Consider the following 27,110-nt stretch of genomic DNA (forward strand, 5'->3'; position numbering starts at 1 on the left):
GCTCTTTAGATCCGCCTTGTTGAGAGCTTTCGATTGCCGTTTTCCCCGTCTTTCTACGACCATCGGTTCGGAAGTTGACAGGGGGCAGAATTTGCCCCCCGCCCCCCCTCCAGCAGGGCGCGTATGGCTGAAAGCCCAGCGGGGGCTTTTCCCTCGGCAGGGCATTTTTTATGACACGGCCTGGCAGGGGGGTCGATGCGACCCCCCTCGCGATTGGCTCCTATGGCACCTAGAAACACCAAATTTGGTAGGTAGGTGGACCCCCTGGAGTTCTCGCCCCTGTGCAAATTTGGTAGCTCTAGGTCAATATTTAGGGGGGTTTTGGGGGGTATAAATGTAAAAATTTCGCTAAAAACAGGTCAAAAGTTTTTCGCTTATAACTTTTGACCTAATTAAGATAGAGCAAAAAGAAAAGCACCAGTGAACTCAGCACGTCAAGGCACGTCGAATGATATACTTTTTAGCTTGCTTAAGTGTACTTAAAGTTTTACTTAATTTTTAAGTAAACTTAAATTAATTAATTAAGTTCAAGTTAACCAAATTGCATCATGTCGCATATCATTCGATTCGGCTGATCACCAGGAACACAATGACACCATTTTAAAGCTCTAGCGTCATTATGTGCCAAGTTATTGGCAAAAACGTCATTTGACCTCAGTTGACCTCATTTGACCTGACCCATGGATAAGTACACCAAACAAAGAAGCACCAAGTGACCTGCTGTTAAGACCTGTGGTTTCAAAGCACAAAAGTGATAGAACGAAGCGGATATCTCCAGTATTTTCCGAATTTAGTATTTCCCCATGGGCTTAACATTACGACGTAATGACCTCTAACTGACCTCAGGTCAGTGACCTAAAAAAAACCCGAACTATATGTTATACAACTCGGTGAACTTAGCACATTCTGAAAGTTTGAAGGAAATCAGTGCAAAACTGTGAGTTGGACAGGTGCAAAATAAAATTGAAATTTGACTATGACCTTGTACCGGTTTTTCTGACCTGGTGACCTGACCCAAGGTCACTTGGACCTGAAATTTTCAGGTCATATGTAAAAAGTTGCCCCATAGGCTGTTCCAAATTTGACGGCGCTGCGCGCCGCCGTTTTTACGCTATCTTCGAAAAACCTTAGGGGGGTCGCATCGACCACCCCCCCCCCCCCTCCTGCCAGGGCGAGGGTTAATGATTGTTTTCCCTTTCAGGTGCCTTCCGGCGGTGACATCACCATCGACAGACCTATTTTGTTGGACGTCAGCTCTGGGGCAATTCGCGTTGGCGGACTAATGCCCTAGTGACACTTGATTTCAAGTGTCACTAGGCGATTTCGGTTCGCGCTGAGCCACTAGCCGATTGGTGTAAAATGCCGCCCAGCTGGTCACTACACACACAGAAATATTGAGCGGAAAAACGGTGTAATTGAAAGTACCAAAAGGAACATTTTTGTTGGTGTAAAATTACTCTGTTTTCTGGGTAAAAGAACACTTAAATGTGTGTTTTGCTAGCTTCGGAGTGTTTCACTATTGTGTAGGAGAACCGCTTTCAGTGTAACTTTACCGCGGATCTCGCGTTACATTTACGCACAAATATGTGTTTTTGGTAAAAAGTACCAAAAGGAACACTCGCGTGGTAATCGTACACAAATTCATGGCGGTAAATTTACGCAAATATGATGGTTATTATAACGTTTTTTCTGGTCAAGCTAATGTTGGGCCCGCAAAATTTGTAACGCAACTCGCAAGCGACACGTGGCGGGACGTTGTCGCCAGCCGCAAGCCTAGATAAATGGGACAAAACATTATGATGATCAATGCCTACCCCATGCTGCAAACACGTTTGTTTGTTTGTCGTTTATTGTTAAGAATCGACATCACATCTGACGGAAATAAAAGTTAGGTTAGCGCAAAAGTATCACCTTATCATATACATAAGCTGGATATTTCACAACGCATGGGCGCCGCTACAGGCCGCAGCCACCGCCCGTCTCCCGTCAACTGCCCGTAATTAATAAATAAAAAATATGTCATCTGTACGCAGTACGCACTAGTTCACTGTACCAAAATTATCGTTCATTTAATTAGCCATCGGCTCTCTATTGCCTATCTGGCAAAATATTAGTATACCTATACCACAACCGTAGAAAAACATGAAAGTGCATCCATTATTTTCATAACACGACAGCAGTTCAGTTGAAAAATTACAAGCCCACCTTAGCACTCCGACAAAGCTGGATAATTTCCAGTAGCTCTTCCAATGTCGCTCCGCCTCAGATTTCAGACTCGGTCTCAGTGCTGCCAGATTTGGAGGATTTCCGCAAATCTGGAGGATTTTGAACTCTATTTGCGGACAAATTTCGCTTTTGGAGGATTTTTGATTCTGGAGGAAAATCTGGAGGATTTGTCGCCCGATTATTATATTCAATTTCATGGAAAAATATAACACATTCAAGACTAAACTCAAAGGCATTTTCCTGTCCAGCGTCACCTTACCCGTTAGGATATATCACGTCTTAAGTCCTTTATCACCGTGAGACTGCAGAATGTCTCAGTCTGTAGCTATATCTACGAGGGTACCAAACTACTGGCGGATCTAAGGGGGACATTTGGGGTAAATGCCCTAAAGGCCCCCCTGCAGCGCCCGAAATCGACGAAAATTTTTCGTTTTTTTTAGGAAAAAAACGAAAACTAAACAACCTTTATTAGAAAAAGTATCTTTTAAACTGCACAGCAGTGCGAAAGGATTCGAAATCCGATGAGTTTTTAGGATTTGGTGAAACTTTTTTGGGGGTATAGCCCCCCGCAGCGTCCAAGACCGCCTTTCTATTTCTACCAATAGGATTTGGAGGAATCTGGAGGATTTTTGTAACTGATCTGGAGGATTACAGCCTTCCCCGTCTGGCAGCACTGCCGGTCGGTCTTGATTGCAGTTATAAGACGATGACCATTGACCACAATGCAGTATTTCACTTACTATTCACTCATTCACTCATTACTCAGCTTATTATCCAACTAGATAAACACCACAGCACTGTTTTATTTCACTGATCGCACAAGAATGGGCAAACCCACTCCGCGCACTGCAGCCACAGCACTCCCCCGTCGGCCCCCGCGGTCCCCGGCGCACAACTGACAGATTGCGAAAATGGCGCCGCCGCCGTCAGCCTTTAGCTCAAAATTTCGCTAAATTTACACGGGTTGACGTAAACGAACGGTGCTCTGGATGTGTACCGCAATTACCAGTGCGACACAACACTCATTCGCGTATGGATACACTTGCTTTGCATGGAAACATATCAGTTAGGTATTTTGAGCATTTGTTATGCTGTTACATTATCCTGTTTTGCGTAAAGATGCTTGCGTGGTGTAATAAAACTGCCGATGTTTGTTAGTTAACCAATAAACGTCGTATAAAAACAAACTTATTCTTGATGCCTTTACTTATTATGGCGTTATGCAACGGATACCTTGCTTATTTATCACGAAAATACTTAAACTAAAGATATTTTACTAAGTGAAACAGAACTTTGAAGCTATTTGAACTATTTACGAGTATATTGAACTTGACATCGCTCAATATTTCTGTGTGTGTACCTTCAAATGTCACTTGGCCGCCTAGTCTTACATACTAGCTTCTTAGTGCGCCATCTCGAATCGGCCCCTGCTCCAATGGAGACGATCACCATCGCCGCAGGCGTACGTCTCTCCTTCGATCCCACCTCCCCCACAACGCTGACTCTGAGCGCCAACTCTCCCCTCAGTGTATCTTGTTACGTACAATGTGCATGTGTGTTTGTGCTGCAATACATACGAGCAATCATGTCTCGTGGGGGAGTTGTGAGTAACATCATAGAGAAGTTGCAACGTTTACGTGAAATTAGATTGCTGATATAAAATGATATGATAAAGGTTTACTACACATTGGGTGGAGACTTCCATTGGCGTCCAACTGGCGTCTAACTGAGCAGACGTCCAATTTGGCTTCTAACTTGGCGTCTAACTGTTGAACAAAGACTTCCAGGCTAGAAGCGTCTAAAGTTAGCGGTCGTCAGATAGACGCAGCCGCCGTCCAGCTAGACGTGTCTAAGACTTCGACGCGTCTAGCTAGACGCGAAATGGAAGCAAATATTCACCCATTGTCACACTGTTTTACTGTCTCCTCTTTGATGGATGATTATTCTGCAAGAAGTGTGTGCGTAATCGGTAATGACAACACAATGGGGAGAACGACACGACCGGACCGACGGAGTTACATCAGATCCTGCGCTCGAAACGTCCAACTTAGACGAACGGGAAAACACCTGGATGAAGTGACGCACATCATATAATGGTTTTTACGTGTCTAGCTACGAACGTATCGACGCAACAGGGTAATGACCCTCTTGCGTCGATGCAACGCCAAAGAGTTGGCAGAATTTGTCAGCTGTTAAAAATGTGTTGAATCGCGCCGGGATAGGGGTGTTTTGAAACCCCCTGACCCCTGCAGTTTTTCTTAGATTCTCCGAACCAGCGGCGCTGTGCTCTGCCGTTTTTAGAACATCTATTCATGCATCCTTTCTGCACATGTTGTTACAATTTCAGACAGAGGTCGCTCAAGGTCAAGTTAACAGGTCACGTCAAGTGAGCTCACCTCAGAAAACAAGTTGAACGTTCGTCATAGCTACACCGGCTGAACGATCGCCTTGAAACTTTCAGCGATTGATAAGAGTAACAGAATTTATAAAATGTACATCTAGGCATTTCGAACTCTGTGACAAAAGGTCAGGTCAATTTTGCGCCCTCTCCAATAGGTAAGTCAATGGGAGAAAATTGAAAGGCGTCTCTTTTGGACGAACGCCATCCTAGACACTCAGTCTCAAGCATCGGGATACAGGTGAAATTGTCACACTAAATAGGAAAATTGCACCTTGGACTCCTCCTTATCCCCGAAGTCCTTTCAAGTCACAAAAGTTCCCCAGCAGCTTTTTGGCAATAGCTTTTAATAGAGACATGCTAGAGCGATGAAAACAGCCAAGATATGATGTGTTCAGAGGTCAACGATACGGCTCGACTGGTATGCAATATTACTTTTTCCGGTGAATGACTTTGACCTTAGGTCACATTTTGAAAACGACCCTTCGAGGCAAAATCAATAGTTCATTCGACGCGTCTCGACGAGAAGAACACGATGCTGGCAAAATAAATGTCGTGCCCTTCTTGAGTCAAAAGTCACTACAAAAGAAAAAAAAAACAATTTTGATAAAAACGGCTAGTTTTCGAGTTTTTGCCCTCTGGATGCTAAACAATTAGTCCAAAGTCAAATCTGAGAGCTTTGATAAGAAAAACGTTAAGGGAGCTATTGAATGCGCTTTTCCGCGGCGCCGTAGCTCTATAAATTCCCGAGTAAAGCGCCGTTTTTTTCGAAAAAAAGTGTTGAAATAGGTAGCCTTTTATCTTTGATAAACTGTGGTGCTAAACTTTGATAAACTAAACTGACTTTGACCTGACATAAAAAATGGCAAAAAGTATTTTCACCACGGTTTTTTATGCTCTTTCAAATGCCGCTTACCGCGTGTCGCTACGTGGCCCAGAAGTCGAGTCAGAAGGGGGTGGGGTGGGTGTTCAAACAGCCCCGGTCCAATGCCGGTTAAAAAAAGGTTTTATGTAGCAAGGAAAGTGTACTTTTATATAACTAGAAGTATAATTTCCATTAGTTTTTTCCAGTCACTGGTTAGCTGAGATTTGGAAGGCAGGCACAGTTAAGCTCGTTCATTGGCTATAAACATGTTTGTCGTCTTCTGTAACTATTATAGATACTTTTATGCAGCAGCTGTGTCCTCAATCGTTCGCACTTTGGCATGAAATAAATACCTTTTGTCTTCGACTGAGATGCCAAGTAAAATGATGCCAGAGGCTGTTGCAGACAGGCATAATATTTAACGTGTCGTAAAACATGAAGGCAGTACCTTATAGCCCAGTTTTTTTTTTTGCTTTGAAGAAGTCATTGTTCTTCAACGGACCTCGCACAAATCAAATCTATCACAAATCCTATGCATGCAGAATTTCAGTCTAAATAGCCTTCGCCTCCAAGATATCTCCAAACTTCAATGTCATCATTTCACGGAGACCACACTCACACAATACTCCGTAACCCTGAACCAGCTGTCTTACGCAAACTCCAGTCTTATTCACCGACCATCAGGAACTTTACCGCCTCTACCCCGAAACCCCGGCGCCGTTCCGCCGTACACTGAGAGCATAGCGACCTCGTCAGCGCCGCCGACCTCGGCTCGGCTCGGCCTGGGGCCGCTGCGGAGCCAGCCGTTGGAATCCCCACCTGACTGCACCGGCGGCTCTGCGCCGCTCCAGCGGGCTTCCCGAGCCTCGGCGCGGCGCCCGAGGCCCGGCAGCCGGTTATAGCAGAGGCCTCCGCGGCCCGGCACCCAGTCGTCACCAGGTGGTCGGAGTGAGCAGTCGTGGACGTCACGTGTGAGAATCTGAGGAGCCCGCTGGACAACGGCTCGTGGTTCAAGGTGAGCGTGCATGTATTATTCATAGGACGGACGGGTGTGTTGATTTGGGTCACTGGACGTGGTTGCCATGGAGATAATTCTTTCCCAGGCTTTGACAGGCATGTTTTCTATACTCCCACAGCTCATGACTTCCTTTATGCATGACTCACCTACACTTCATACATATATCTTGGGACTTTCCCAGATGTGCAAATCTGTTGTGAAAATATACCTACTGCACTGATTCGGATTCATATCCACAACTACCCATCCATATCACCCATATTCATGACTAATGAAGTTGAGCACCACTCGCTTCGATTAAGTAATTATCGCGAAAAATCATTTTATTGATATGATGCAGGTTATAGGAATCTGATACGACATACAGATGCCTCCATAACGGTCTAATGCAGAGGTCTGTTGATAGGGTTTAACCCTATTAGTGGCAGGCTCCTGGCTACCCCCTATTAGTGGCAGGGGGGGGGGCTGTTTACGACCCCCCCCCCTTGATATCTCGAGATCTAACGGGCCGATTTTCAAAATTCAAACGGCATTCGATTCCGCTCAACGTGATCTACATTTCTAAAAAATAAAAATTAAAAAATGTCAATAGGGGGGGGGGGGTAGAGGGGGTAAAAACGGGCAAATTGCAGATACATTTTAGACTGTTTATCACGGCCAGGTTTCTGAACCGATCTTAACGCAACTTTTGCCGATCGATAGAGAATGAACCAGGAATTCACATGGATCCTAAAAATATGCATTTTCAAAAATCATTGGCGGATACAGATCATTGAGATTGGGGGTACACAAAAAGTATAGTAAATAAGGTTTTTGTTGGTACTGTTTCTAAAAAGGGTGGTAATGGTCTTGTTATGTTACAATTTTCTTATGAGAGAACGACTACAATTGTATTGGTCATGCATAGGCGGTGTCAGGGCACCTATGTTGGGAGGTAAAACATAACCCCCCTTTTTGGACGCCTGGATCCGCCTATTATAGCAAAAACGTGTCAAGAGGATGCACAATAACTGTATATGTTATCACATGATACCTTTCATTCACTGTTCGTAAAACTGGTGCAGCATCGTGATCTTCGCCCAAATGACTCGCTTCACGAATAGGACCCCCCAATTCCCAGTGCTCTGGAGCCGCCCCTGGTAAAGTTATGAACTTGAAATTTTCAGGGAATGTGCCCAATTTAGTTTTAGGAAAAGTCAGAAAATTTCAGCATCGTAGCTTCAGCGGTTTCGGAGATATTCCCGAAAAACCTGAGGGGTGGATAAAAACAACCCCCCCCCCCCTGCCACTAATAGGGTTAAACAGGCCTAGCAGTACGGGGATGGGGATATGTATGGGTGTAATGTGTATTTACTCCCATGAATAAGTAAAATGGTTCGGAAATTTGTCATAGCTGTAGTGATTTCAATTAGCCTGCAATAAATATTGCAACCAATTGACTGTGTCCAAAATTGCATTCACAATTTTGTTGCAAAACTGCAAACATACGAATCGTTCTACCTCTCGTTAAAATGAATAAATCTACTCTCTCTCTCTCTGTTGATTTAGCACGGCGTTAAATTTTCGAGCGTAAGTGATGGATCAACTTACCTTCCTTTAACCTTGTATCAGTTACGTATAAGCTTTATAAGTTCATTTTTTTTCTCATTTTCAATCTTACGAATAACTACATATTATTGAGTGGTCTCGATATTAACAATAACAAGATATTGACATTTAACCCTCGCCGGACCTATTGGTTTTCTATACATACGCGCCGGCCGAGGGGGGGGGGGGGCGGGTACGACCGCCCTCGCCGTTTCGCCCCTGGTGGAGCTAGCGCGTCGCGGAAAAAACGAGCGTGTGCGCCGTTACGAGACGCAGAGATTGGTATCCGATTTGAAGGTCCTAGGTCAATCGGTGACCTCTGAGGTCAGGTCAAGTGCCCCATGGTACGGTTCAGTTTTTGGTGAATAACTTCGCAAAAAAAACGGCCGCAGAGCCGCGATTTTGGCAGCATCGTGTTCGCCTCGCTCAGGCGCGTCGAATGCTATACTTTTTGTTTGGGTCAGGTCAACTTAGGGTGTTGACCTCAGGTCAAGGTCAGGTCAGCACCCCCAGGTCACGAAGTTGGTCGAAAGAGATCATGTTGCATATCATTCGATTTGGCAGGTCTTTCGGAGTTTTTTTTTTCAACTTCTAGCCATTTATTTGATCATTTGACCACCATTAACCACGCAAAACAAACGCACACAAACATTACATACAAAATTACAACATAATATGACACACATAGCTTAACAGCTTTACTAACAGACCTTTTAACAAAAAACACAAAAACACAAAACCAAACAAAGCAAAAAAGAAAAGAAAAAAAATAAGCAAACGAACCCAAATAAAAGTGACGACATACGTAAGCAGTTCGGATCAACTAATAACGGCATTCGTGACCCTCCACAGGGCATCATATCTATCCATTTTGTCATTTATTTGCGCCACATGCTTTTCCATAAGACTGTACTGTTGCAGCGTGCTGATAAAGGTCTGGAAGGTTACCGGTCGGTTACTAACTCTACAATTCCAAATATACTGTTTGGCTACCAAAATCAGTAGATTTAAGCGATCAACAAAGTGAGCTTCGCCTTCGACCCCGCATATTATCTGTTGTAGAGACAGCTCCTCTCTTACCCTGAATCTGTCCTTCAACTGACGCCAGAAACTCGCCACTACCTGACAATGCCAAAAAAGATGCCCAATAGATTCTTGATACATTGGACAACTCCGACACTTGTTTGTTTCAATTAGGCCATACATATACAGACGCTTATTCGTGGGTAAGAAACGATGTAAACACTGATATTGCAACCATCTTAACTTTCGATCTTCACTAATTGCGTACACAAAGTTAAATGCTCTATCCCAATCATAAGTTGCTGGTAACCCCAGTTCTTCCTGCCACTTAATGCATGCAATCGGCTTCGCCTGATTTTCTCTGATAATTTTCAGATACGCCCATCTTACTACTTTCTTTGTTTCTAATAGTTCTTGCGTGACCTTATTTCTGACCCTTGTGATAGGCTCCTCTACGTTCAGCAGTTCACGCCAATTCTCGGGGATTGTCCTAATCAACGATTGACATGGTAATGGGTGTAAGTCGTACTTTAATGCCAACTCATTTGCAGACAACATTCGATGTCTATCGTAATCGTACAAATCGCTCACTTTGACCATTCCCTTAGCAATGTATACACTTCTCCTTATCCCCTGAATTTTCTCTATTCGTATATTTCTATTGAACCATATCACTTCATTAAGCACATCGCCAGCTGTTAGGGATTCTTTTGTAGCTACTTCTCGCCAGGCTAATACGGTTTCTCTCCAAAAACTATTACTCACGCGCCCCTGTACCTGTCTTAGGTCAGGGTTGCATTGGAATATACTGACATCGCCGTTAACCGTCAAAACTGGGCTTATAACCTTTTTCCAACTAGAAACATTATCTTTGTCGAGATATCGTTTGACCCATCCAATCTTCAGACTTTTTACTACCGTCAAAACATCTGGCACCTTTAGGCCTCCTTTTTTGTATTCCATTTTGAGAACTTCTTTCTTAACCCTAGCTCTTTTCTTGCTCCAAATGAACTGGAAAATAATATCATCTATACGTTTGATCATATCGGCTCTTGGTTGTGGGAGTACAGACATTACGTAAATTAATTGCGACAATGCGACAGATTTGACCAAATGGATCTTGCCATATGGCGTCAATCCTCTTTGCAGCCACGGGTTAAGACGTTGTTGCAATTTATCAATCTTATTTGTATAATTTTTCTGCAAGATATCCTCCTGGAGTTCGGTATCAATTAGCAAGCCTAAAATCTCGATCGGCTCCCTCGTCCATTTCAAGCCAATTTCTTCGCAAATGAAGTCTTTTGTCTGTGATTCATTGCCAATCCACGTGCAGTGGGTTTTATGTTTATTTAACTTCAATCCCGACACTGCTTCAAAACTATCGAAGGTCGCTATACACTGTCTGAGTGAGTTCGTTGTTCCGTCCAAAAAGACCGTAAGATCATCAGCGTAAGCTGTAACCTTCACAGTGATGGAGCCCGACAGGTCCACCCCCTTGACCTCATCGTTATTTCGTAATGTGCGAATGAGGGGCTCTATACACAACAAAAACAGGTAACAACTCAGTGGGCAGCCTTGCCGTAGTCCCCTTTTAATCACATACGGCTCAGACAAAAAGCCGTTTACTTGGACTCTAGCCGTAGGGTAATGTTCAGGCAGATCGGTATACAGTATATCTATCCACTTTTGGAAATTTGGTCCAAACCCGTTCCTTCGAACTACCTCTTTGAGATAAGACCAGCTCACGCTATCGTACGCTTTTTGCATATCACATGCCAAGAGTAAAGCAGAAATCTTATTCTCTTTACACTGTTGTAAAGTATCCAGAATTAATCTGACATTTTCACCAATGTATCTCCCTTGTATAAACCCAGTTTGGTCTTCATGAATCAAGTCCTTAATCACATTCCTCACCCTTAAAGCAATCGCTTTCGTTATTAATTTGTAAAGAACATTTAATAGACTGATCGGTCTTAGATTTTCAACGTGCCTCCTATCTTTACCTCTCTTCGGGATCAGTATAGTTATACTTTTTTTCATCTCTCCGGGCATTTTACCTGTATCTAAGATCTCGTTTACGGCTTGTGTAATCAAAACCCTGAATTCTGACCAGAACGTTTTAAAAAATTCAGCAGTATACCCGCATGGTCCCGGAGAGCTACCATTCTTCATTGAAAACAGTGCTTGCTCTAACTCACTCGAATCAAAACGACTTTCACACCCGTCCCGTTGTCTCTCTGACAGTGAGGCAGTGTCGTTCAAAAAATTGGTGTAGCACTGCTCAACGTGCTCCGAATCATAAAGCTTTGCAAAAAATGTCCGGCATTCCTGCAATATTTCATCCCGGTCTACGGTGACTTCTCCTCTCTTTGTGCCATAATTTGACATGACCATAGCTTTACAAACGTTATGTGCAGCACTTCTCACAGGCAAACCATGAAAGTATTTCGTACCTCGCTCTGCGTGCATACGCCACCGAATTTTCGCGTTCCACATGTTTTTATCAGTCATTTTACTTACCAGACTTTCCAGCTGAGCTCTTTTCAGTTCTAACCTATCCTTATCATCCTCATCTAAAGTATCTAAATTGCTCATGTAGTTTATCTCTTCATCGAGCTGCTTAAACTCTTGCTCTCTCTGCTTTTTTTGGGTGGCTGCATACTTAATAATATCACCTCGTAAAACGCATAAAGTTGTCTCCAGTAACAAAGTTCTGGGAGTGCCTATCGTGTCATTGTCCGCAATTATCATCGGTACTCGTGCTTTAACCATATCTTGAAATTGTCTGTCTTTAATGAGATCTCTTTTACACTTCCAGTAAGATTTTCCTATCTCGCTTCCCGTAACCTGCATCTCTAACACAACCATTCTATGATCTGCCAAAAAACCGTCTAATGAATTAACTTCAATGACTCAACTGACATTAACTGACAATGACTCAACTTCAATGACTAATGAAGTTGAGCACCACTCGCTTCGATTAAGTAATTATCGCGAAAAATCATTTTATTGATATGATGCAGGTTATAGGAATCTGATACGACATACAGATGCCTCCATAACGGTCTAATGCAGAGGTCTGTTGATAGGGTTTAACCCTATTAGTGGCAGGCTCCTGGCTACCCCCTATTAGTGGCAGGGGGGGGGGCTGTTTACGACCCCCCCCTTGATATCTCGAGATCTAACGGGCCGATTTTCAAAATTCAAACGGCATTCGATTTCGCTCAACGTGATCTACATTTCTAAAAAATAAAAATTAAAAAATGTCAATAGGGGGGGGGGGTAGAGGGGGTAAAAACGGGCAAATTGCAGATACATTTTAGACTGTTTATCACGGCCAGGTTTCTGAACCGATCTTAACGCAACTTTTGCCGATCGATAGAGAATGAACCAGGAATTCACATGGATCCTAAAAATATGCATTTTCAAAAATCATTGGCGGATACAGATCATTGAGATTGGGGGTACACAAAAAGTATAGTAAATAAGGTTTTTGTTGGTACTGTTTCTAAAAAGGGTGGTAATGGTCTTGTTATGTTACAATTTTCTTATGAGAGAACGACTACAATTGTATTGGTCATGCATAGGCGGTGTCAGGGCACCTATGTTGGGAGGTAAAACATAACCCCCCTTTTTGGACGCCTGGATCCGCCTATTATAGCAAAAACGTGTCAAGAGGATGCACAATAACTGTATATGTTATCACATGATACCTTTCATTCACTGTTCGTAAAACTGGTGCAGCATCGTGATCTTCGCCCAAATGACTCGCTTCACGAATAGGACCCCCCAATTCCCAGTGCTCTGGAGCCGCCCCTGGTAAAGTTATGAACTTGAAATTTTCAGGGAATGTGCCCAATTTAGTTTTAGGAAAAGTCAGAAAATTTCAGCATCGTAGCTTCAGCGGTTTCGGAGATATTCCCGAAAAACCTGAGGGGTGGATAAAAACAACCCCCCCCCCTGCCACTAATAGGGTTAAACAGGCCTAGCAGTACGGGGATGGGGATATGTATGGGTGTAATGTGTATTTACTCCCATGAATAAGTAAAATGGTTCGGAAATTTGTCATAGCTGTAGTGATTTCAATTAGCCTGCAATAAATATTGCAACCAATTGACTGTGTCCAAAATTGCATTCACAATTTTGTTGCAAAACTGCAAACATACGAATCGTTCTACCTCTCGTTAAAATGAATAAATCTACTCTCTCTCTCTGTTGATTTAGCACGGCGTTAAATTTTCGAGCGTAAGTGATGGATCAACTTACCTTCCTTTAACCTTGTATCAGTTACGTATAAGCTTTATAAGTTCATTTTTTTTCTCATTTTCAATCTTACGAATAACTACATATTATTGAGTGGTCTCGATATTAACAATAACAAGATATTGACATTTAACCCTCGCCGGACCTATTGGTTTTCTATACATACGCGCCGGCCGAGGGGGGGGGGGGCGGGTACGACCGCCCTCGCCGTTTCGCCCCTGGTGGAGCTAGCGCGTCGCGGAAAAAACGAGCGTGTGCGCCGTTACGAGACGCAGAGATTGGTATCCGATTTGAAGGTCCTAGGTCAATCGGTGACCTCTGAGGTCAGGTCAAGTGCCCCATGGTACGGTTCAGTTTTTGGTGAATAACTTCGCAAAAAAAACGGCCGCAGAGCCGCGATTTTGGCAGCATCGTGTTCGCCTCGCTCAGGCGCGTCGAATGCTATACTTTTTGTTTGGGTCAGGTCAACTTAGGGTGTTGACCTCAGGTCAAGGTCAGGTCAGCACCCCCAGGTCACGAAGTTGGTCGAAAGAGATCATGTTGCATATCATTCGATTTGGCAGGTCTTTCGGAGTCCATTGGTGGCTTTTCCGACTCGCTAGCTCAATTTGATAGGGAGTTATTGACGAAAAACTAATATGAACTTGATGACGTCACAAATGACGTCACGCAAGGTCAACATTGCAAAAGTGACGCATCTTACCTTGCAAGGAGTGCATCAAATCACGATTCTGTGTGCTTGAGATAGTTGGAGATCGTTCCCGGCGCCAGAATAGCAATTTTCATTTTTCCCCACTGACTTATAATGGTGAGGTCACGAAAATGACCTGACCTCATATGACCTTTAGGAAAAATCCGAGATATACAAGTTGTGAGACTCATAATGGATACTAGATCCTGCAAGTTTCATTGCCCTGTGACATCTCCTCTGGCAGTGAGGGCGTTGCGAAGTTGCGACATCTGAAAACCGAGCAGAGGTTCACCTATGGCGTGATAGGTCAGTGACCTGACCTGACCCAAAAATGCGGTTGGTGCCAAAAGATACGGTTTGAATCAAAGGTCAGGTATGCCAAGTTTCAGCTCTCTATCGCCAGCGTGTTCGAAACTATCGCGAAAAAAAACCTATGGGGGGACGGCACCCGCCCCCCCCCCCCCCTCCCTCGGCCGGCGAGGGTTAACTATAACAAGGGACAACAAGTATTTTTTGGAGTCAAATTCAAATCCGGCTCGAATCAGAACCAGCTCGTTGTTTTATGTTTCCGAGAATAAATCACTGCGACATGCCAATACATATTCACATCAGCCATGTACAGCCTAATACAGCATATCTGTTATCTAAATCTATCAAAGGTTTTCCAACAAGTCCACTAATGCCATCGCTAATCCAATACCTCACAAAACCAGTATGTGTCGTGAGATGCGAAACCGGCTTAATTTGTAGCTAAAATGTACAGTTTGTCTATGACTATCATTCCTGCATCATTTACACCCTTGTCGCCGATTCTAGGCCACCATTCACAGGGCTTACATCAATCGGCAATGCTTGCTTATGTCGCTCTGATGTGTTCCGTGGCGGCCCCGCCATGGCTTAACCCTATCTCTGCAGTACGACTCTGGTTGGAAACACGCCACTCCTCGCGTAACATCATATCTGACCTGATTGACCTTCCAAGAGCAGCCAGTTGCGGTCACGCCGGGCGTTGTAATTCTGAGCCGCCGCTGCTGCGGAGAGCCTGGGATTTCCAATGTGATTCCTGTTAATTCAGAGATACTGCATGGGGCACCGCATTGACGTGGATGACACGCCATTTGGCATTTGTAAACAATAAACATCCGTGCTTCCACATTTTTGCTACATGATATCCATTCTTATTCACATGGGTTATCCCACGATTCGGGAGGCGCCATGGTGGTCAGCAAAATTATATACGACGTGTATAACTAATCCGTAGACGTAGACATTTGATTTGTTTGTTTGTTTTGTTGGGTTAGGCCTTCGGTCTGACAAGACCATTTCAGAGCCGGAAGGATGATAGAAATTGGGGAGAGCCATTGGTCTGGGCATACACCCTAGAGAGTCGCCGGGGCTGAGCCCGTCCAAATGGACAGGCCGACCAGCCCCCCAAGCACTCTCTGCACCCGCCTACGGGGTGCGCTCCTTCAGGAGCAGCGGTGCCGCTCCAAGGGAGCAGCCCGCATGAGATAAAGGTGCCTCTTTCCAGCCCGGAGTGGGCGTTGTACCGTGGAGGAGAAGGATTTCAGTTAGAGCACTTCATGGGCCGGATAAATCCGTTATCCACGGATAAATCCGCGGACCGGATAGGATTGGATTCTAAATTTGTTAAAAAAGAACGGATATGGGCGGGCCGGATTTGGGAATTGAAGGTTGAACCCGGATCAAAACGGATCAAAATCTTAACATTCAACATTGAAGTTAAAAATTAACCTAATGTGTTAAGTGGCAGCAGAGGTTTGATTAAAGTAATAGGCATCATATTATGACACTCACTTGTCACAAGACTTGTCTTCAAGTGGATAATGTATGCAATATAATGTAATAAATGGATCAAGAAATCCCGAAATGAAAAAAATATATGTCCACACGTCAGTCAGCTCCTAACAAATGACAGCTCAACTCAAAGTTTGAAAGACAATATTGTGCACCTGCAAGCCAATACCTGTTATTTGCCTTTCTTTGCGTGTGGGTGAGTAAAGACTGGGATGTGGTGGATAGTGGGCATGGGGCGGTATTACAATTATGTAATATCTGTTGGGCACTTGCAACTCACTAACTACCACCATACATGTATTTGATGACCTGAACTTCCCTATCTTCTTACTTCTTAGAGAAATTGTGTATTACTATTGAAGGATGATACCTAGCTTACCAATGTGGTGATTTTCATGTGGTTTTAGGTTTATAAGCATGGTTTTTGGAACCATGATGGTCTGTGAGATGTATGGCTGTCTGGTCCCTTAGATTGAATTTGTTAGTCCAGTTTTGGGTGAAACCGGTTATTGGTGAAACGGATTATTACGGATATTTTTTGGAAGTTTGGCTGCAATACGGGCCATGGGTGGGCCGGATTCTGATATTCAAAGAAAGGCGGATAATGGGCGGATCTGGATATGACTTGCCGGATATGGGCCGGGCCGGATCCTAAAAAGCCTATCCGTGAAGTGCTCTAATTTCAGTATCCTGAGGATGGAAACGACGGAACGGAGGAGACATTTGATATTCACGTCTCTGTGTTCAAGAGCAGTCTCACAGCTCACGACTTTAAATGCTCATTTACAGCCATAGTAACTAAAATAATCATACAGCAACTTGTTATTTTTGGACAGTAAAAGTAATGACGTAGGTAGAAAGGACGTGTCATATCTACAACGGGCACTTCACTCACCTGGTTCACTCACCTGGTGGGGTTCCCAATCTCACGTCTGCAGACAGGAAGGAGTAGGCAGGGATACAGTAGGAACCCGCAGACACAAGGCGCACCAGTAGTTGCTACTACCGGAGTGGAGCGCCTGCACATATGTTTGCGCGAAAACAGGCATGGTTCAAGATGCAAACAAGAGTAGTTATGTTGTACATAATTGATGCAGGAGAAAGACAAAGTCAATGCTACTTTAAATGTGTCCATGGTACAGTGCATTTCGCAAGACGGAGAACAAAACAAGGCGGTTAGTGAAAGTCATACAGAGCGTCGCCTAGGGCTTCCGCCAGCAAACCCTTAAAGGTTTTGTAGTTAGGTTCCATTACGACGTGCTCCGGGAGGGAGTTCCATAGTCTCACACCGCGCACCGAGAATGACCTACGCCTGACATCAGTCTGCGAGCGGGGATGGAAAATCTTAAAGCAATGTCCGCGCATGCCTAACTGAGGAGGTAGAGTGAACAAGTCAGCGGGGGACACCGCACATTTGTCATGGAACACCTTCCAGTACTGAATCATATCAGCCCTTAGCAGTCTGCCTTGAATTGAATACAAGTTCAGCGATGAGAGCCGGGACCGATAATCCAGACTCGACAGGCCAGCGATATGCTTGGTCCAGCGACGCTGGACCGACTCCAGAGCGCGCAGGTCCCCCAGGTACCCAGTGTGCCACACACACGAGCAGTACTCGATAACTGGTCTTATGTGAGTACGGAAAAGTGTCAGCATAAAGTCCGGAGATCGGCACACCGTGCTCCTCAGGAGGTTTTGAGAAAGACCTGCGGCCTTGTGGACAGTAGCGGATATGTGGTCGTGGAATTTGAGGCTCGAGTCCACCAGTACTCCGAGATCCGGATGGGAAGGGACAACTCGAATCGGGGAATTATCGATGTCATACGCTGGAGGTGGAAGAGATTGAGATTGAGCCTTGCTCTGAAAACGTATGACCACACATTTGTCACGGTTCAGGCGAAGGTCCCATGACGAAGAAATACGGTGCAGGGCAGTGATGTCCTGTTGACAAAGCGAGGAGGCATGGTCATAAGCGTCTGCTGAGCTGTGGGCAACTTTCATGTAAAGCTTCAGATCGTCAGCGAAAATCTTGTGACTAGATGCGAGACTGCTACCAATATGGTTAATAAAAACTAAAAACAAAATCGGACCAAGAACCGAGCCCTGTGGGACCCCACTGGACACGGGGCGAGTTTTGCTCAGTACACCTTTCACTGACACAGACAGAGATCGACCAATCAGAAAATCTTCAATCCAGTAGATGAGGGGCTCAGCAATGCCGATCATGCGAAGCTTGCGAAGAAGGATAGAGTGAGAGACAACATCAAATGCTTTGGCAAAGTCAAACATCACGAGGTCAGTAACACAGCCATCATCAAGCCATTTAGACACCTCGTCATATACAAGGATCAGCTGATCCTGAGTGGATCTCCCGGCTCTGAAACCGAATTGGTTATTTGTCAGCATAGAGTTCTCTTCCAGGTAGGTTGTAAGCTGCTGGCAGATCAGGCGCTCTAGACATTTGCAAGACACCGAAGTCAAGCTGATGGGACGATAGTTCAGGGGGTTATACCTCGAGCCCTTCTTGAATAAAGGAATTACGACGGATATCTTCCAAGAAGCAGGTAAGCGACGTTCTCTGAGTGACTGTCTGAAAATAACAAACAAGGGAAATGCTAGGCTGTTTGCACAAGCTCGTAAGAGTGATGGGTGAAGGTTGTCTGGGCCAGCAGCTGAGTGGGGGTCCAGTGATCGCAGCACTGCAAGAACCTCGTCAACAGAGAAGTCAACGGGTGGCATAACAGAGTCCGCTGTTTCGTGAGGGGACTGGTTAGGGTTGGGGGGACCGCGGCCGAAGACGCTCTCAAAGGCCTCAGCAAAGGCTTCAGCCATTGTAGCAGGGTCATCTGAAAGCGTGTCATTGCAAAGTCGTAAGGGACCAACGCCAGGGCAGCCTACCTTTTTACGCCTGAGATGTGCATGCAGAGCCTTAGGGTTAGAGGCAGACTCCTGGAGCAGTTTCTGTTCGTAGCACGCCTGGGACTCCAGGGCAAACCTTTTCAGAGAGCGATTGAGGGTGAAGAAAGTATCGAGTGCTGATATGGCCGCTGCAGATCGCCTGCCATGGGTAAGTCTCATCTTTTTGTACGTCTCCCATGCGTGTCTCCTCCGGTGTCTGAGGCTGCCAGGGGGGTTTGTCCTCCATGGGGGACGGGTGTTGTCAGCAGAGGAAGTTCCTGTAGGGACAAAATCGTCGATAAGAGGCGACAGTCTGTCCAGGAAGCGGGTGTACATCTGGTTGACATCGCAGCCTGTAAATTCAGCGCTCCAGTCAATAACGTTCAGTTCGCGGGAGATGCGATCAAATTTCGCCCTGTGCCACTTCCTGAACTGAGTGCTAGATTGGGACGTTGGGGGTGAATAGTCAAACACATAGTTACAAAGCACCGGGCAGTGATCGCAGCCCGGCAGGGGCGGAAGTACCGAAGAAGTACCCATCCTGTCAGTTTCAGTTGTAAGCACAAGATCGAGTGTGCTTCCAGAGCGGGGGTAAGTGGGGACACAGATCCATTGAGTTAATCCAAGCGACATGAAGGTGTCATAGAAATCAGTGTCACAGCCTGACGCGCGAGATAAGGGGCTGCTGGAGTCCCACGCGAGGGACGGGAGATTGAAGTCCCCCATGAGCACGACTTCACGGTCTGCACAAAAAGAAATGAGAAAATCCAAGAGATGCTGATTGGCTTCAGGCTCCGACGACGGGGGGCGGTAGACTGCAACAATATGTACACTGAACTCTGGCAATACAATGGCGACAGTGTTAGGACAATCAGTTTCAATTTGTTCGAACTTCAAGCAATTTTTAACATAGATACAAACACCGTGCTTGGCAAAAGAGCCTTCAGTATCTTTTCTGACCACTCTGAAGCCAGGAATGTCGATAAATGAATCTGGCATAGAGCTGAGGAGATGAGATTCCGTTATACACATGATATGGACACTGTGACACAGTATAAAATCTTGCACCACCGGCAGCTTACGGACTAGCGAGTTCACATTAGACTGACTTATGTTAAGGACGAATGTGCTGCGGCTGTAGGAACTGGTAGTCAAAGCTACACGCATGACTCAGGGTCAGGCACATCATTGTTGTTGGAGTTGTTAGGGTGGTCATCAGAGGGCGGGGCAGCAGGGGCCGGGGGGTTGTCATCCTGGGTGTCCTGGTTCCCGTCCCTGACACGAGCTGGTTGAACACTCGTGTTGACAGCTGTTGACTTCAAAAACTTACTCACGTAGTTTCATATTATCCTTGTAGAGATAATATGAAACTACGATCACAAAGGCATAATGTCACCACGACCCGTGGTCGCTCTGTTTCATGGAAATAGTGACGCCCAACCACAGGCTGGTACTGCGAGTATATAATCAGGCGGTGTTTTACAATAACCCGTCTTCCGAGACTTGGCTGACCTTGTGTCATATCTGGACACGAACGGCTTTTTAGCGGCATCGCACCTCGCATGTGGCCGATGCGGTGGCGTTGTAGGTATGCAGATGTTCTGAGCTTGGCTCAGCACATCTTGCTCGGCTCGGTGGCACAGCGTGGCTCGCAATATTGGGGTCAAGGTATCCATTTATGAGGCTGATCTTGAAGCCGGTAGATAGCGATCAGCGGCACTTCTTGCTGATTACTTTTATGGGGCGGAAAGCCTAACTTGGTTAGTGACTGACCAGAATTTACAAAATAGGGCTATATAACTACTAAACAGACACACAGTGTTTGTGTCGTCATTTTATATTTTAGGTCTCGTTTAGGAGGTCTCGTTCCCAAAATCTCGGTCCTGCACGTACTTACATATATTGGGGAGAGGGGTGTGCCTGGCACGTGCCTGACCAACAATGCCACCAGCGCAGCACTGCGTGCGAGCTGGTCATAACGGCCCTGACGTCATCCTGTCAGCCCTCGGAACATTTAAATCTGGCTCGTTAAGCCGGCTGCGATGGACGATAAATCCGTCGGCCTTTGTCGGGCCCTGCAAACGTAGCTGCTGGTCCGAGGCCTACCTGTTGCTTTATCTCGCATCCGCTGTTGGCGGTTGGTCTTTGTTGGAGGCCGGTTTCCGCCGCGCCAGAACGGGGCACGATCACGCTGCCCCGGCCCACGAGACGTGCATTGTTGCGTCATAGGTGTCTCGACGTCAGGTGGGAAAAACGTGCCCGCGGCCCTTCTCGTGGCTTCGTCACGTGCGCGCGCGGGAGCTCCGCTCATACGTGACTGCGCAGCGAGGTCAGGGTCGGAGTCTGTTCTGTTCCGTGCAGATGGGATCAGTCCCAGCGCCTGCGGTCGGGTGAGCTGTGTCACCCGAGCATGGGAATGTGACTGTCCTGAGTGAAGACGTTGTCGTTTTCGGCACAAGTGGGATGGAGTTCGATGAGAGACGACGATAAAAAAAACACTAAAATGCATAGCAAATATGTGGAAGGGAACATACACTGTTTTAATCAGTGAATATTCTAGAATTGATACATCAATTATTCGACCATTGCCCGACTGTGTTATATACCTATAAACTGTGTTAACTATTCCAGCAAGAACATCAGTCTTTAGGTAATAGTGCCTTAGTACAATTCAGTAGCCCTCTCGGTTCTCAGCTTCTCATACATAACTTTGCGGTTATCGCTCCACTCTTCTATCGCAGTCCCCACCTCACCATTCCGTCGTTCATGTCCTCAGATGACGTCAGGCTGTCTGATGCGTCACCTGCTGTTGGCGGCGGTCGTCGCATCCGCGGCGTCACTGCCCTTCGGCAACAGCGGCGGTCAGTCATCGTCACGAATCACCTTCGTCGAGAACCGCTGGTCACCGGGAACCCAGGGCAGCAGCAGGCGGCCGTCCAGCTCTCCTGGTGGCAGCGTTCAGTTCGGTAGGTACTGCCTGTGTGTCTGTCTGTCCGTCTGTTGGTGTGTGTGTCTGTCTGTCTGTCTCTCTGTCTGTCTGTCTGTCTGCCTGCCTGCCTGGCTTGCTGTCTGCCCATCGGCCTCGTCCAGTCGGTCTTTCGTCAGTCTGTCGGCGGTCTGTCTGTCGGTCTGTCGGTGTGTCTGTCTGTCTGTTTGTCTGTACGCTTTGTAAGAAGTGATGTCTAGGGGTGTGGCCATGTGTCATCTGTTGTCTGTTGTCTATAGCCTGCCACCATATATGGTTTATCTTGTAATCCGCAATTCGAAATCCGCTCGTCCGGTTGTTCATCGGTCCGCTTGCCTTCCCTCCTTTGTCCTCTGCTTATCTTTTTTGTTCCGCTCTCTGTCATCCGTGTGTCGTATTATTCTCACTATCGCCTGTCTCATCTGCGTACATTTGGGATGGGGCTGGGAGGGGCACCGATGAATATGCTAGTTAATAATAGAACTTAATGAGGTAGATGGGTGATTGCATTATGGGTCGAAGTTTCGTATTAATCGGTAACGTCGGTAACTAGCACTTCTTTGGGACAATCGCTTATCGAGGGCGCGGGGTGGGGGGTGGGGGGGGGGGGGGGGCAGGCCGTTTCCATTATCTGCTCTCCGCTGTCCACCGTCTACTGTGCACTGTCAACTGTCTATCATCTACATGCGCCCACTGTCCACCGTCCGGCGTCCACCGTCTGCCGTCCATAGTCCACCGTCCACAGTCCTGTACCGTCCACCAACCACGTCTTCGGGGCTAATTCGGTTAAAATTTACATACCTACCGTCTAATATGCTCTTGTCTTTCACCATGCATACTGCATAATGCAAGAAATGAAAGTAACGTCTATGCCGTCAATACCGCTTTCACACATTAGCTTACAGCTGCACCGCCGCCTATGCTATCAATGTCAATAGCATTTTATTATAAAGATAGGGTAGCCTGGGGCAAGACACCCCAGATAATTTATTTTGCTACATAACTTTTGTCCTACATCACCTGGAAGGCCAAATTTGTGCTCAATGCGTTCTTTGGACATTTTACTTTAAATTCCACCCCTCAAATTCATTCACTCATGATCGGACTCCAAGCTAGGAAGTGATTTGTGAAGCAACTGCAAATGGGGCATTTTGCCCCAGCCCCAGGGCAAAACGCCCCACGGCCCGGGGCAAGAAGCCCCATACTCTAGATTAAAGATTAAACATGCTAGTTGACCAAATCTTATATGAGAGGTCCGTTAGACCTTGGGAGGCACGGCACTGAAATTAGCACCTTCCATCCTATCAGGTGTTCAGCTATGACACTATTGTATGAGCAGGTTTTTCACCTGCCTCATAAGGCCAAATAATAAATTATTGCCATGCAACTGTCAACCAAATACTTCCTTTGCCATCCGGTTGCTGAGAAAACTACACATAAATGCATAGAAACTTACTGTTTGCCAGCTACCGAACATTAGGAAATGGGTAGTACGAACAACACATGAGGCAAAACGCCCCATGGGGCTTTTTGCCCCGCGACCTACTGGGGCGTTTTACCCCATCACGTAGTTCGGTCAGAAAACAACGCCTTGCACTCCAGCAAGACATAATTTAACACGAACCAACCCGGCATTATAAGCGTTAGATAATAGTTGTTCAAAATACATAAAAGTCGTTAACCTGATGTAGACCATAAAAGAACGCCATGATGCATAACCTGACAAGAAAACATAAAAATCACTCCAAAAACACATTTTTGGCTATATCTCCCTAAGGAGTCATCACAATTTCTTTCCAGTCTGGTCATATAATGATCATATAGTGCACGTTTTATAGAAGAGAGAATATTTCCCCAGATCCTTGCCAGTTCCGAGAAACATGGCGGTGAGGCGTTTTACCTCGGCGGGGCGACTTGCCCCGGTCTACCCTACAAATATCGCCTTTAGGCTCTGTCCATTGACCGCCGAGCAGCGATCGCTGCCTGTTGATGACCGACGCACGATTCAATTTTCCGCATTGTCAAAACTCAAAGGCATCCTAATAAATCTTCACGATTATGGCAGGCCATAACGACCACGACATTATCAGTTATTTCATCATCTGGGTAAGGCCATTATGATGCTACCTGGAAGCGCCGAGTCCAGTAATCCTGACTAAGCTGTTTTTGAGCTCATAAATCCGAGTCATAACGTCGAGACTGCATTTATCCGGTTTGACCGTGTCTTGTAAATGCTCGTCATGGGATGGCAAGCGTAGGTAGTTCGCGACTCACGTTTTTTCCCACAACTTCTGTTCACCCGCTTGTGACATCTTCAGTCGCACAAATAGCTTGCGCAATGTAGGAACACGAGTGTTTTTAGTTTTTACGTGCGAAAAAGGAGGTCGCCGTTCACCACAACGTTGTGCACATTGCACATTGCAAATAGATCGCCACTATGTCGCCATCGTTTCGGTGCCTAATCAGTGCCGTCCATGACAACTGCGGCTTTTTCACAGGTCAGACGAGCGCCACCAGTAACCAGCACTCGACCGGTAACACTCAGACGAACCAGGGCGAGGCCAGTGCTGTGTCCGTCCAGCAACAGTCTGGTCTCGGCGGAGCCACCCAGACCACCAACAACCAGGCGGTCATCAACGCCCTGCAGCAGGCTGCTGGCGGCGGCGCCGGCGGTGCCGGTTCGGGAGAGCAGAGCTCCAACAATCAGGTCAGTGCCAGGTTGAAAAATTCAAACACTGCTCTAAAAGAGCTCTAATAGGCAATAAACTCCAAGGCAATAGACTCCAATAGGCTAGTGGAGCACCATCTGGGTTTAAAGCCAGCAAAGCTCCAGCAACCGAATCTCTGTGAACCGGGTAGAATCTGCGGTTGACAGCTTACAGTAACTCGATGATAGGTGTGCGCCATATGCCTTTCTCAGCTCGTCTGACTTCCTTTTCACACAGCTTCCGTGGGACCGTTGCACAACGTGCAAAACTTGTCGCCGTCGCTAAACTCGTGTTTTTCTCGCGTCAGGTGAACATCAACTCGAGCCAGCTGCAGCAGAATGTTGAGGGTACGCTGGTGAACGTCAACTCCGGAAACAAGGGAGTGGTGATCGTTAACACCAACGACCCGGAGACGGGTATCGTCAGTAAGTGCACCGCCAGAGAAGACGGAAACCGGGGCGAGGCGGTTGGAGTGAGCTTTCCTCAGTGGCGTCATCTGTAGCGTTAGTGTGTGTCCGCTGACGCCAGATGGCAGTGCAGGTCCCGAACTGGTCGAGGACTCGTTTCTGCGTATTCATGAAGTCTATCTCCAAGCGAAACCTGTGAGCAGACCTCTATCTGCTATCATATGACCTTAAACATGACTTCTGACCTGAGCTCTGACCTGACTTTAAACCTCATACCTGTCCTGACCCACGACATGACCTCTGGCGCGACCCCTGCTGACCTGACATCTGACCTGAACCTGTCCCGCCCTACTGACATCTGACCTGACTTCTGGCAAAATCTCTCAACTGATCATGTCGCCTCTGACCTCTGATCTCACATCTAATCTGACCTCTAGCCTCTGACCTCACCTCTAACTTGGCCTCTTTCTTAACCACTGACCTGACATCTCCATGAATTCTGGCAATAGCTCTAGCCTCACCCTTAGCCTGATCCCTGACTTGTCTTCTCATTTGACACAATCATCTGCACTGAAGCTTGATTTATTTTGATTCTGCATTGACCTCTTTTGTACATTCTACCTCTGACCTGACCTCTGACCTCTCCACAGCCGGCCAGAAGGTGGTCAACAACCGTCCGATCGCGCAGGCTACTGCCGAGAGCAGCACGTGCCTCTACACGTGTCGCCGCAGCACTGGCCAGCTGTACTGTTGCGATTACGGAAAGAACCGCGGCGGACCCCGTGAGTAGGCTAGCTGGGGACGGGTGGCGGTGTCAGGGCTAGTAGTTTTAGGAGTTGGATTCGTTCATTGTGTGCGAGGGTAAAGACCGATTGCCGTAGCACTGACTGTGTGCTGTGTATGCTGTGCATAGCCCGGTACATTTATGCACGCCTTTTTGAGCTGCTTCCTTACAAGTGTTTTATATCGGGTTCTCAAGCAGCTTTTTCGCACAATATCACTTTGTTTTATGGTCTTTTTTGTGTTATTTTCCAGACCTTAAATGAAAAATATATTTTGCGTGGGTACCTATCCTTTGTTCTTTGTTCTGTTTGTTCCATGTGTTTCACCCTGTGCCAATACCACCGTCTTCCAAGTTTCGTCTGCGTCGCGCCCTTCACTGACCTATGATCGGGTGTGAGGTGGCTGCCGCTCGTTAGACCTCTGACCTTTGACCTCTGACCTTTGACCTCTGACCTTTGACCTCTGACCTTTGACCTCTGACCTTTGACCTCTGACCGACAGCGGAGATCCACGGTGGTCAGTGTCCCCCGGCCCGGCTCATCTGTCCCAATGGTGACTTCTTCCGGAGATGCGCCCACGACGGCCAGTGCGCCAGCAGCGACAAGTGCTGCTACGACGCCTGCGCCAATCATCACATCTGCAAGCCGCCCGTCGTGGCGTGAGGCTCGCAAACAAGACGGCTTTACCATCAATAAATATTTTTAAAAAACCAGAAAGAAAAGTTGGCTATTTTTATTTGAATGAAATGCTTTTCCAGTGAAACCACCAACTCAGCAACTCGTGAATATTCACATAAGTTTCCTTATCATGCTAACTTCGGAGTTTTTTTTTTTCATTTCATGGCATTCCAAGGTAGGCCAAAATGTTTCCGTATAAGGTTCACGTGCGCTCTGGCTCTTGTGTTGATCGAGGTTCTACCTGTTTGCACAAAGTTTTCTCATTAGATGCTCTGTTGTTTGTCGACTGTCTGGAACCGTGAACCGTCTAGAGGCAGTGTGTGTCTGTAGTGTAAAGTGACAGAAAGATGGCTCGGGAAGCTGCATATTACATACATGGTCACGTTAAGAGCATATATGTAGAACAACGCCACGCTCAGTGTTTGTGCTTACTGGACTTGGATATGGAATTTTGAATGTATGGCTAATAAAGTGTATTTATAAACTGCGTGTCTGATGACTTTTAATCGTGTTTCTTTGGTACCTAAATATTTTTCTTTTAAAAAAGAACTGAGAACATAAAGCGGTACTTAACACCTTCATGCAATATACGAATAGACAAATAGGTGAATGCCAATGCAGATGAACAGCGCTCAGTGCTCACACAATATAAGAAAAGGAAGTTTTTGGTAGGGAACGATGTCAATGCGTGGTATAGTACGCTTACCCGATCGAAGTAATGTTATGTTTGGTCTTGTGGTTACATTAATCACTTTGTTTACTGAGAGCGCTGCCAAAGGTTTC

At 46.2% G+C, this 27,110-nt stretch overlaps 1 protein-coding gene across 1 annotated transcript; it reads left to right on the plus strand.

Annotated features, from left to right (window-relative positions):
* Positions 1–6,332: 6,332 nt before the first annotated feature.
* LOC122387164 (uncharacterized transmembrane protein DDB_G0289901-like) lies at positions 6,333–26,811 on the plus strand. The gene is made up of 6 exons (XM_043377083.1): positions 6,333–6,504; positions 21,564–21,753; positions 24,251–24,459; positions 24,768–24,885; positions 25,518–25,649; positions 26,152–26,811. Exons 2-6 carry the CDS (start codon positions 21,564–21,566, stop codon positions 26,310–26,312), a joined length of 810 nt encoding a protein of 269 aa, XP_043233018.1. The 5' UTR covers positions 6,333–6,504; the 3' UTR covers positions 26,313–26,811.
* The last annotated feature ends 299 nt before the right edge of the window (positions 26,812–27,110 follow it).

Source organism: Amphibalanus amphitrite, unplaced genomic scaffold (genome assembly GCF_019059575.1).
Source record: "Amphibalanus amphitrite isolate SeventyFive unplaced genomic scaffold, NRLGWU_Aamphi_draft 000275F_arrow, whole genome shotgun sequence".
Classification (NCBI taxonomy): Eukaryota; Metazoa; Arthropoda; class Thecostraca; order Balanomorpha; family Balanidae; genus Amphibalanus; species Amphibalanus amphitrite.

Coding starts and splice junctions, on each gene's coding strand:
- LOC122387164 (XM_043377083.1), top strand. CDS start 21,564: ATGACGTCAGGCTGTCTGATGCGTCACCTGCTGTTGGCGGCGGTCGTC. Junction 24,460..24,767: donor AGCAGAGCTCCAACAATCAG/GTCAGTGCCAGG, acceptor TTCTCGCGTCAG/GTGAACATCAACTCGAGCCA. Junction 24,886..25,517: donor CCCGGAGACGGGTATCGTCA/GTAAGTGCACCG, acceptor ACCTCTCCACAG/CCGGCCAGAAGGTGGTCAAC.